A 12,461-nucleotide genomic window follows, 5' to 3' on the forward strand; every position below is an offset into this window, starting at 1 on the left:
GACACAAACTCTACTGAAGAAATAAGTAACATTCAAAGTAGATTTTTTTTAGGGACAAGATACAGATTTCACCACAATGACTAAACAGTATTATTTCCATCAATAAAGCCCAAAAATAGTGAAAAGCTGTAACAATGTGTTTACTGCACCAATGAATATAAAGAATATTCATGCTGGCTCATGCAAATAAAATTCACATAGTACACAGAGAAATAAATATGCTACAAAACAGGATGTTATAAATTTTCAGTAATTGCTGGAAAATATGTATATTCCTGGTACACTACTTTGGTTATTAAATGAGCAGTGTCTTTTTGCTATGTACAAATATTGAAATTAAAGCAGGATGAGATTGTAATATTAATGCTTACACTCACTGTGTTACTCAAATCACAGTTCTGTACTTTTTGTGCCTTTTAAGACTTCCTAAATCAAAGATAATGTTTAGACATGCACATGTTATATAATGCAATTAATCAAGCACAGCATGCAGCCACTTTGATTATCACAGTCAACATTGAAAAAAGCAAAGAACTTAGAATAATTCAGATGTTCTAACATTCAAATAAAGAGTCATGCACTGAAACATAATGCCAAAGGCCACAGACTGCCTACGTGTTTGACATATGGTGAACCACTTCATGTGTGCTAGATTACAAGTTTTCTTCTTACAGTGTCAAAGAACATTACCTTACAAATTCTGAACTTACAGAAACTTTTTTGTCGTACTAGTGTATAACTTTTGTCGTTGTTGTAAACAACAATCTGACTTGCCACGTCTGTGTAAATATTATCAGTTCTTTTGAACTTTTGCACTGTTCTCACATACCTTGGTTACCAGTTGCAACTAGCTTTTTTATGCACCAGGCAAGACGTCCAGTTTCATGTTCTCAATATAATTACTTTGATATGTTGACTGTAAAGAAGCCAGAGGCCTCACGGTAGTCGTGATAAATGATATTAAGAACAAATGTAGTCACAAGTAACAAATACATTGAATTATAGGAGTTTTTTGTTTATGGTACTAGAGCAATTGCAGCTGCAGTATACCATTCGAATAATGCAACAATCAATATTCAGTGAGGAAACAAAATTCCTATATTCTATAGATTAATACCTGCTTTGATGTGTGCTACTGAATGAAAAACAGACTTCCTTTGGGAGCAGGGGGAAGAGTGCACATTTTGCTATGGTCATTGTAGCATTACACAAAATTTCTCAAGAATAAAATGAACTGGCATCAACAGGTCTCAACTGTAGCCGTCAGAAGAGGATGTCCAGTAACGCTGAAGCTATATTTTAACTTGTGCATATTTTAAAGAAAATATCTGTCATAATAAGAGATAAATTGCTGAGATGTGCTATGTTTTCTGCTTTCCTCACATTAAGGATGAATATATATGTGTGTGTGTGTGTGTGTGTGTGTGTGTGTGTGTGTGTGAGAGAGAGAGAGAGAGAGAGAGAGAGAGAGAGAGAGAGATATATTGAGTTTTGTGTCTGTGGAAGTAAGGGCACAATCTCAGATCAGTGATTTGAGTGAAACTGAGCTAAGCAGTGCGTCAACACCTCATTAAATCAGCAGAAAGAGAAAAAAGTAACTGAATCTAAGTATTTCTTGTACACTGTTAGTTTGTGCCATTAACTTTACTCTGTAATGGTGGCTAAAGGAACACTTGCATAGATTTGTAGATATGGCATAATGTAATACCTTAGGTTGCTCTTTAATTTATTCCTTATTGTGCACCTGATTTCAAGAAGATTGATTTCTGTTAATAACAACAGTTACATAAAAATATAAAAAGTGCATATAATATTTATAATTGATGTTTAGTCACACAGCTGTAAATAATATATTTTTGTCAACATGTTATATATTTGTCACTCTTGCTATTAACATACTGTCTGCATTAAGGCTGCTGGCAGACACTGCAAAGATTCGCATCTGACGCCCAGCACCCACAGGTGACGAAATGCTACACTATGTTTAGGATAGTATATAGTGCAATACAGTTCATTAATTTGTATTTCTGGGCAGAGTTGGGAATAATATCCTGTTCATTGTTTTGTAGTTAATTTTTTGCAACTTTACACTTTACATGGCATCAAGAGAAATGCTGTACTAAACAGTGTGATGAACAACAATCGCTGTCAAATTTCACAGTACACGCTGATTATTCAATGAAACTAGTAAGAACTACACACAAGATTTGACATTTCATACTAACAGAGCTGCATATAAATATGCTCATTGGCAGAAACATTCGAATAGCTAAATTCAGTATATGAAATTTCATCGAGAAATTGCAGCCTAACTTAGATGTGTCTCATTTAGTACATATACATAACTGACCAGTTTTCCTATTTACCTCTGAGACTTATCATTAAGCCTAACTACAGAGTCAGTTTCAGTATCATAAGTGATTATGTGTACAGATACAGAGATACCATTAGCACTGTCTTACAACAAAATAATAATTCTTTTGCTTGCAGAACGTCGTTATGCACTTATCTCAAAGACTGACACACTATGTGACATGACAAGTACATCTTTAGATTTATTTTTTCCACAGTGAGACTCAATGACATGTTCAGAGTGGAATAGTAAATAAAATGCAGTAGTAACATTATGATTTTTATTTACTGATCCATAATTGGTTTCACATCAATACTGTTCATCTTCAAACCGATCTGTTTAACTTATAGCTTATTTTCCTGCGTGTCATCTGTAACTTTAGTCTGTCCACCCTCTCATGGTTTTGCGACCAAGTTAAAAAAAGTGTCATTCTTTAGCCCTGCTGCAATATTAATTAAAGTAAAATAAATACTCAGGGTGTGTACTGGTTTCTGCGAAAAAAATGTGGTCGCCAACAGGCACACGGCATCAGGCATGAAATTCTGCTATGTCCACCAATTGCCTTTAGGAAATTAACATGTTAGTAAAAATTTGTAAAGAAAATTTGCTACTCACCTTATCGCAGAGATGCCGAGTCACAGATAGGCACAACAAAAAGACTGTCACAGTACACAATTTTGGCCAATAAGGCCTTTGTTGAAAATAGGCGAGACACACACACACACACACACACACACACACACACACACACACACACACACACACTCTCTCTCTCTCTCTCTCTCTCTCTCTCTCTCTCTCTGCAGCCTCTGGTCTAGTTAGCCAAAAGCTTATATTGTAAGAGTCTTTTTGTTGTGCCTATCTGCAACTCAGCATCTCCACTATTTGGTGAGTAGCAACTTTTCTTTTCATAATACGGTTACATTCCTTCCTGGATTGTCCATTGTTTAATTAAAAAAATTGTGCTAGATAATAGTCTTTCAATGAACTCACAGTAAAGAATAAGCTATGAAACAGCTTAAGGTATTACACAATCTCATTTCTACAATTTAAAAAACAATCAACAAATCATATCTTGTATGGAATGTTTTAATATCTTCCCTGGGTACCAAAAATTACTGACGTAAAATTTTGCAAGCAAAGGTGTTGGTATTGAAACCACTGTCACTGTACTTTATTAATTATATTCTGAATTTAAAACACTTTAATTATTTCCTAGAAATGTCTCCAAAAAACTTAGAACTTTCTGCCAAAACAGTACCCACTCACACAACAAAAATAACTGCACACATTCCATTTACAGAGAACATTTCTCCTGCGAGTCATCACATATTATTACACAACTTTTACTGTATGTACATTAATACAGATACAAAATGCTATTTGTAGAATTTTGGTGTGTACAGGAACACTTAACACACTTTCATGATACAAGGTTTAAACACTTTTTCACAACAAAAATGCCACAAATATATTCTCACTACTCAGTTACAAATTAAGTGGCAAGTACAGTTCAAAAATCTTTTTTTTTTTTTTTTTAATAATAGGCACATAGCTTTCTATTTATGGAAGACAGACAAAAAATGTAGTGAACAATCACTGTCAAATACAATGGTACATGTTCATTATTCAATGAAAATAATAAGACCTACTAACAAGATTTGATACTTCATACTACGAGCTGCATGTTGTAAATATACTCATTGGCAGATAAATTCGAATAACTATATTCAGTATATGAAATTTCATTTGGAAATCACAGCCTTACTTACATGTTTCTTAGTTAGTACATATATTTAACTGCCTAGTTTTCATATGTATCTCTGAGACATATCATTAGGCCTAACTACAGAGTGAGTTCCAGTATCTTAAGTGATTATGTGTAGAGTTAGAGAGATATGTCAGCATTGTCTTACAACCAAATAATTCTTTTCCTTTTTGCGCACAGATCATTATTTTACACTTATTTCAAAGGATGACGCAGTGTAGTCACATTATGTGACCTGGTACGTACATCTTTAGATTTAATTTTTACACAGTGGGATGCCGTGACATTTTCAAAGTGGAATATGTTAATAAAATTGCACCAGTAAAATTATGATTTTTATTGATCAGTCCGTAACTGGTTTCAAATCAGTATTGCTCATCTCCGAATAGATCTTTTTAACTTATAGCTCATTTTCCTACGTCTCATCTGTAACTTTAGTCTGTGCATCCTCTTGTGGTTTTCCATCCAAGTTAAAAAAAGTATCATTCTTTAGCTCTTTTGTAATACTGAGTAAAATGAAGAAAATACTCGGTTGGTGTACTGATTGCTCTGAAGAAAATCACCCAATGACAAAATAATATATGATGCATAAAATAAAAGCAAAGTAGTATAATATGTCACAAATCAAGGAACTGGAAAAGGTAGACAAGCATAACAACACAAAAGTCAAACACGGGTGTAGAATAGTAGTAAAATCATCGGGCAAATTTTGTGACTATTTATCTAGCACTGCAGAAAAGTTGCAGCAAAATCTTCTTAAAACACGTGTAGTGCACACAATGTCACAGCAGGCACAGTGATGATATTTCTCACAACAGAACTTAAAATCATGAAGACAAAACAGTAACTAAAAAAATCGGTCAGCAGGTATAGATAAGGTTCCAGAGTCTGTTCTGAAAGAGTGCATGGACAACACACAAGCCCTATGAACAAACATAATAAATGACTCCTTCAATTCAAGTATTTTTTCCACGTACCTAAAGCATGCACAAATTGTCCCTATACGTGAGGTAATAGGTCAAGTATAGGAAACTACAGGCCAATTTCACTTGTGTGTTCATTCTCAAGAATAACTGAGTATCTTGAAATAATACATCAACGGAAATAATCATTTTTTGAATGGATGGACAAAAGAGTCTACCCTTCAAGCAGCGTTAGGTGAAAAGTTAAGGAAATGTGCAAGCTTAAGTAGCCAGTGGTTCCTCCTCCTGACAGAACGATTGCAGGGGAAGGAAAGATCTGGACTGACCAGATTTAGGAAATGGGAAGAGTTACAGAAAAGTAGCCCAGAACCTCGGATCAGAAGAGATTTATCAGCTGCGATGAGAAAGAAAGACTTTACTACTATGTACACTTAATTTTTAGCTAGTAGTAGTAGTAGTAGTAGTAGTAGTAGTAGGGCTCATTGTAAGGGGCTGTTTAAAAAAATATGGCATCCTTACTGCACCAAGTGAGAACATCTACCAATCTGTTAAGCAAATTAGGGGATATATCAGTAATTAGTTCCATACATCATCATGGAATAATAGCTAGTTAGGAATTATATTTACCAGGGAAAAACAGACTAAGAAGCACATTCCCTCAGAGAATAAAATAGTATAATAAACTGTCCAAGGAAATGAAAGAGATTACTAAAATACATCTGTTCAAAAAGGCAGCTAAAACTTTCTTCATAAGTAATGCGTATATTACACAATCAAAGATCACTTGCAGGACTCAATGTAATGATTAATGATGAAAGGAGATAACTACAACATCTTGTCACATTTAAATACATTATCACAGTTTACTGTTTTTAAAAGAAAATCTTATATCAAGATACAAGGTGCATGATAGTAATGTCTTGTCTTCTCCAGAGTTCAGTATCCCACTCGTCGGGTGGGGGGAATGCTGACTCAGTTTTTTAGGTAGACAGAGGGGAGGACAGGAAGACAAACATGGAGCATAGTTGAATGTTTCTGGTCCTGGAGTCAAACAGACTGGAGTTAGCACAAGGGGCACAGCGCCACCTTCATAATTCAGAAGTCATCATCAGGTGTCTTTAGTGTGTGTGGTGACACAAATTGGATGTAAATCAAAGAACATTGTATAATATGGAGTAACGAGTAAGGTGGTGCAGCTATTAAGATACTGACCTCCATATTCGGGAGGATGGAGTTTATTCTGTCCGGCCGTACTGATTTGGGTTTTCTGTGGTTTTCCTAAATCATTTCACGTAAATTCCAGGATGGTTCCTTCAAGGCTAGGCCTATCACCTTTCATATTCATGGGGTACATTTATGAATTCTGTGTGCATTTATATTTTGTGTTGCTGTGTTTCATTCTACTAACACAACATGTCATCCTTAGATGAATAAAAATAAACAGCGCAACGTATCTGATCCACAAATTACATGCACCATGTGATATAAGATGTGTAGAATAACAAACTTATGATTACTTAATAAACTTTGTAGGGTGATGAGCTGAAGTGGTTTGAAAGAAGTTTTGGAAAGATAGATAAAAACCTCTGAGGGACTGATGCAGTTATAGTAACAGTTTCCACAAATACGTTTTATTTCTGATATTTGTACAACTAATACAAAAACTGATCAAATTTTTCATTCAACTTCTCACAATCGCAATAATAGTTTTCAATCATATTTTGAAAAATCAGTCTTTTAATATGATCAAGGCCATTGTAAAATTTTCCCAATTCTAGAAATTGTTATATTTGTCTGTGTTATGTAAAGTGATGTTATAATAAATATATGCGTCATCCAAAGTTGTCAGAAAGTTTCAAAGCTGGTTATGAAAATAAATCTTTTCAGCCTTATTACTACTAACTATTTATTAAGTTGCTTTCTTCTCACCAGAACCAACTATCAGTGTTTCAGGCTGTCAAAATGTATAAAAATTGCTTCAGATGTAAGAAATGCATTTTATGGACCTTTTAAAAGTATTAGGCCTTTGTTGTTAAGAAGATAATGTGGATTCTAAATTGATACTGTGACAGATGAACAGAAACATTTGATGAATGAAAAAAAGCAGAAATTGGGTCCGACACTAATTGACAGTCCTTGCAGCACCATCTCCAGTAACGATATAAAAATCCCGGGAGCAGAGACTTGGTTTGAAGAGCAGTAACATCCATTCACAAGGAAGTGGAAATCTTTAACAGTCAAAATTATAGCCTGTAATATCAGTGTTAAGGATAAACTGAAAGCTATTTTCTCATTGTTTGTTGAGAGTGCAGTAATATGTTAAAAATAAAATACCCAGAAGAAAAATTAAAACAAACATAAAAAAATTGTGGTTTGTCGGGTTCTGTCGCATTCATTAGTAAGTAGTCAGATCATAAGGGATCACTGTCGGTTGAATCCAACTTGCAGAACATACAGCGAGCTGCTTCTTGGATTTGGGGAATATGACGGATGGAAGCATTTAATAAAAATTTGTAAACAACAGCTAGAAAAGAACGGTCCAACTATACATTCCTGAAAATTATGTTGCAAGTGTGACCTCAAAATTTACTTCTACATTTGCTGACACTGCTGGCCAAGTTGAATTTGACACTGCCAATGAACAGAAGTTACTCAAACCTGGTGCTTTATGGCATATTTACAGCTTCAATAACAATGTCTGAAAAATGTATTAAAAGTAAGTTTTTGAATTTATTGCTTCCAAAGCAAATTACATATTTAACAGTTCCACCTTCATACCTTGTAAAATGATTCCCAAACGTAACATTTTACATGAAGGAGTTTTCCCGAGACGCGTGAAAACTAGAATTTACCAGCAACAGCCTAATGAGGGTTAGCCATCACATATAACATATGATGGTATGCTCACGTACAAAACACTACATTCAATAGCTGACTAGAAAGGCACAAAATATTACTCAGCACTGTTGTGTTATATGTGATTCAGTTATTTTAAATAAACCACAAATCTTCAAATAATGCTCCAAAATATATGTATGATGAGCCAAATATTTATCAAACTGTACACACAGCATATACAAATCAATCACATACAAGAGCACTTTGTGTGAATAATTGCAGTACACAGTTCCATAGAGAAATAAAATTTTAACTTTTCACAACATCCAGTTACAAGAGGCACATTTGTTTCTGGCAGTGAAGGCTTGCTTTACATTTTTTGTGCTAAAAGAAAAAAATTATATAACAGTTTCAGAGTCTATGGCACCTTGCAACTGATACGCTGGTGGACCACAACTCAAAAATTCAGTACTTGGTCTGCTACTTTTTGGTATTGACCGATTGCTACGGCGGTGTGTATTTATGACAGGTACTTGAGCTGTTGCTTGTCCTGGCACATAATAAGAATTCATTCCACTTGAACCTACATAACAACTGATGGGACGTGTTCCATGATAGTTTGAGTAACTCGATCTTGCTGAAGGTGGTCTGTTGAATGAATCTTCTTCCTCATTTAATGACTGCATAGAACTCTGCTGATACAAGGGGTTTGTGTGACCAGCAGTCTTCCGCCACTGTGAGCTGTTTAACAAGTCTGCTTGAGAGGATGCAGGGTCGAACATGTTCAATCGATGAGAATCATTTGATGTGGATGAGTCTCCCAGAGCCTGTTGTTGCTGCAGACTCTGCTGCTGCTCTATTAAACGAGTCACAGGGTTCTGGTGTTGCAGTTTTGGCCGCCGTCCTGAAGATCTAACTGAGGAGCGCACTGTGTTTCCATGCCTCACACTACCCCGTTTATCTTGCTGTGAGTTACGGCCGGTGGAACCACGCGAAATTACACTACGGCGTTTCACTCTGCGTGGGGTCATGGGACGTGGAGAGAGTTGTGGAGCTGATAAGTGTGAGTTACCATTCTGACCTGTTTCATCATATTCTACACTGTCATCTGCATTATTATCTGGAGAACTAAATTCAATTGAATAAAGAGAGTTTCGGTTTCCATTATTTGCTTTCTTTCCATAGGAACTGTTAACTTGGGCTGAAAAATGGAAACAAAAACATAAGTCACTGAAGTGAAATAACCATGTACACAAAGATTATTGTGTGTTCTTTTTTTAAGTGAATGACAATAGCAGAATCTGTAACTACAAGGATTTCCTATTTTACAGATTTGAATAATATCTACTACTGACATTTTAAAGTGAACGACACAGCAGAATTTGTAACTGCAAAGATTTACCACTTAACAGATTCACATAACATAAACTATCGAAATAATCAGCCATAAATCAATGATGAAGGCCAATAGTCATCACATTTTAAGGAGGGGGAGTGAGTGAGTGAGTGAGTGGGTGGGTGGGTGAGGGGGAGGGGAGGGAGAGAGGGAGGGGGGGGGGGGAGAGAGGGGGAGAGAGAGAGAGAGAGAGAGAGAGAGAGAGAGAGAGAGAGAGAGAGAGAGAGAGAGAGATATGGGAGGGGGCGGTCAGAAGTCGTTTACACCACATAAGTAAAAATTAACAGCTCTTCTCCTATATGAAAGAGACATTAATCAGCATATTAGTAAAGAAGCAAGCATTAAGCACACTGATTCCGTAATAGTTACCATGCTATCAGAAGCTAAAATAAAAATGCTGGCTGCACATTGAAGAACAATCACAAACAAGAACTGAAAATTAGTGTGTGATGGAAAAAAAGGGTTAGAATAATAAGACAAGAATGTAGCACCAGTAAGTCATTTTATTAACCAGTTATGTAGGAAATTTCTTACAGCTTTGTACAACAGAAGTAGTAGAAAGTATAAGAAAAGGTTTACTATAATGAAACTTCATTGTGCAGTATATATTGAAAATATAAATGACTAAAACGCCACACTACTCTACAGCAGCACAGTATGGACTGCCGGATCACGATGGAAAGAATTCATGCTACATAACTCATTGCAGCCATACTGAAGGGGGGAAAAATTATATAACATGCCTAATATGTACAGCAGGACATGCATGAAAATTAGGAACTATCTACTGCAAACTTCAAGTATTAGTAATTTCTGACATACACATCAAATAACACTTACAATACAATATATATGATTATACTGTTCTGTAATGTAAAAGATATTGTTTGGAGAAAGATCTCCAGATTTTATGGATACTGAAATGCCTCAACAATTTTAAAGTGCTTGTTCCTTGCAGTCAAAGCACATAATATTAAAACTGAAATGACACATGAATTGTAGTAAACATTTTAATGGAAGAGTAACTTATTGTGTGCAAAGACTTTTGGCATAGCATAGACCTAATAATACATACACCTGATTATAACTGGTTTTGCATCTGAATATCCAGTACTGACTTAACAGTTATACAAACAGCTTCCACATTTCTCAGGTCTCTGTTTAACGAATTATTTTAAAATGAAATCCATACATTATTCAGTACATAATGCTATATTTCTGTAATGTACGATTATCACAGAAAATTTTTGAATTTATTAAACTGTAACATAAAATGTAGAACTCTAATCAGTACATAAGTTGCTGCAGGAAAAATATTTAGAAATTTTGTTATCTTGTACAGCAGGTGCAAATCTGTAACAGCATTTGTTAAACACATAGGATATGGGCTGAAAATTCAAATTTTCCTTGAACTTTATACAATAAAGTTTACAAATGGGAATTTAGAGCTAGCACACTAGTAAAACAGAGCAATGCAAAACTGTGATTCACAGAGACAAAGTGCATAAGCATTTTGCAATGAAGATACAATTCCATGCCTGCCAGTTAATCAGATCACTATAATGGAAACTATTAACTATGGAACTACTAATCATGTATTGAACAAACATTCAACAGGTGTTAGGTTAAACACTAACTACTAAAGTTAATACATTATACCATAAGCTTTCTCTGCTACCACTGCACAAAAATATTTATAGTTGTAACAGTAGAAATAAGAGTTTTTTTCTCTCTCTCTCCAGAACTGAGTTAATTACAGACAGGTGGTACCTTTCATGTATCACCAATCTCTATAGCTATAATAATACCAAACAGAAGCCCCATAAAGAAATGTTTCACGATGATATCTGCCAAAACTATGCTTGAGGCACAAGGCATGTATAATATAGTCCTGCTGTGAGCAAAACTCTATAAAAATAGTTACTTATCTGAAAGGCAATTAGGAGTAAAAGCAAGTTTTCCTTTCTTTCTTTCTTATTTACACTTATATTCTCTTAATATATAAAACAAATAATTGACAATTTTCTATTCTTTTATTTCTGAATAGAAGAATACTTCATCTGGAATGATAAGAGCACCATTATGACTGAACTGTGACATGTACAGAGAGAAGTTTTTGAAAAAAATAGAATATAGTTTAATGTAGAAGACAATTGCTTCTGTGTCACATTAAAAGCAGAAATGATCCATCAACTTTCCAGGAGAGGGAGCAAAAAAAGGAAACATTCTGATGCAGTAAATGTACAATATTACTAATAAGCACCAAAAACTATATAACACAAAAAACACAGAACACATCTACCTGAACTAGGAAATCCTCATTATTTCATCAATGCAAGTGCCCCAAAATGATGCTTTTGTAACTTTTTTCTAAATTTTTGTACTGTAAAGGATAATACTTGACATTAATCTGCATGAGCAGAATAATGGAAGATAACATTTTTGTTTCTGATATTTATACAAATGGCACCATACAACCCAAAAGATCATAAAGTAATTTTCCTCCTTACAGGCATTTTGTTATTTAGTCACTTTACGAATATTCTAGAAGATACATCTTCCACAACACAGAAAACTCTCAATGTCTCTAAACTGTACCATAAGATAATTAAGACCAGGCAACAAACAGCCAACTAATATTATTTAACACAAAGCTCAAGACAGAGACAACAAATTTTACTTTAAAACTTTTATTCCATTTCAAAGGATTTTTTTCTGAAGCATGCTGTTATAGAGTTGTCCTAATATGACAAGGAAGTTGCACAATTATTATCTATACCCACACAATTTTCTGATGTAACATATCATACTGCTTAAAATTTAAAGCAGTTGTCAACATTCTTAAATTTAGCTGTTGTAATCACACTTCCACACAATATATGTTCCACTAAACAAGTGCCACTCTTTCAGAGATGCGATAAAAACATGTAAACAGCAGTGACTAAGACAGTTAAATCTGAAGCAAAATGTAACAAAATTTTGTTAGTAGTCAGAGTTGTGCATTGGCACATGAACTGACTTTGGTCTCAGTTTTTCTGCAGATTTATTTGTTTCCACATTTTTGTTATGAACAGAAGAGAGAGATCTACAAACACGTATCCTATCAGGACCTTGCTGCAGAACAGTTTTTGTCTTTTTGTGCATTAGTTGCCAGGACAGTGTGGCAGGGTGTTGTAAGTAGTG

At 34.8% G+C, this 12,461-nt stretch overlaps 2 protein-coding genes across 4 annotated transcripts in view; one reads left to right on the top strand and one right to left on the bottom strand.

The window, feature by feature from the left end:
- LOC126260869 (phospholipase ABHD3) overlaps nucleotides 1–12,461 on the top strand; it is a 548,197-nt gene that overhangs the window by 385,767 nt on the left and 149,969 nt on the right. The gene's annotated exons all lie outside the window — the stretch shown is intronic.
- The window catches only part of LOC126260853 (uncharacterized), a 76,721-nt gene continuing 65,324 nt past the window's right edge, over nucleotides 1,065–12,461 (bottom strand). For all 3 annotated transcript variants that reach the window (XM_049958276.1, XM_049958268.1, XM_049958287.1), the window contains one exon: nucleotides 1,065–9,083. In XM_049958276.1, coding sequence (XP_049814233.1) covers nucleotides 8,281–9,083 — 803 coding nt within the window. In that variant the 3' untranslated portion in view covers nucleotides 1,065–8,280. The remainder of the gene's footprint in view (nucleotides 9,084–12,461) is intronic.

This window comes from Schistocerca nitens, chromosome 1, assembly GCF_023898315.1.
Source record: "Schistocerca nitens isolate TAMUIC-IGC-003100 chromosome 1, iqSchNite1.1, whole genome shotgun sequence".
Classification (NCBI taxonomy): Eukaryota; Metazoa; Arthropoda; class Insecta; order Orthoptera; family Acrididae; genus Schistocerca; species Schistocerca nitens.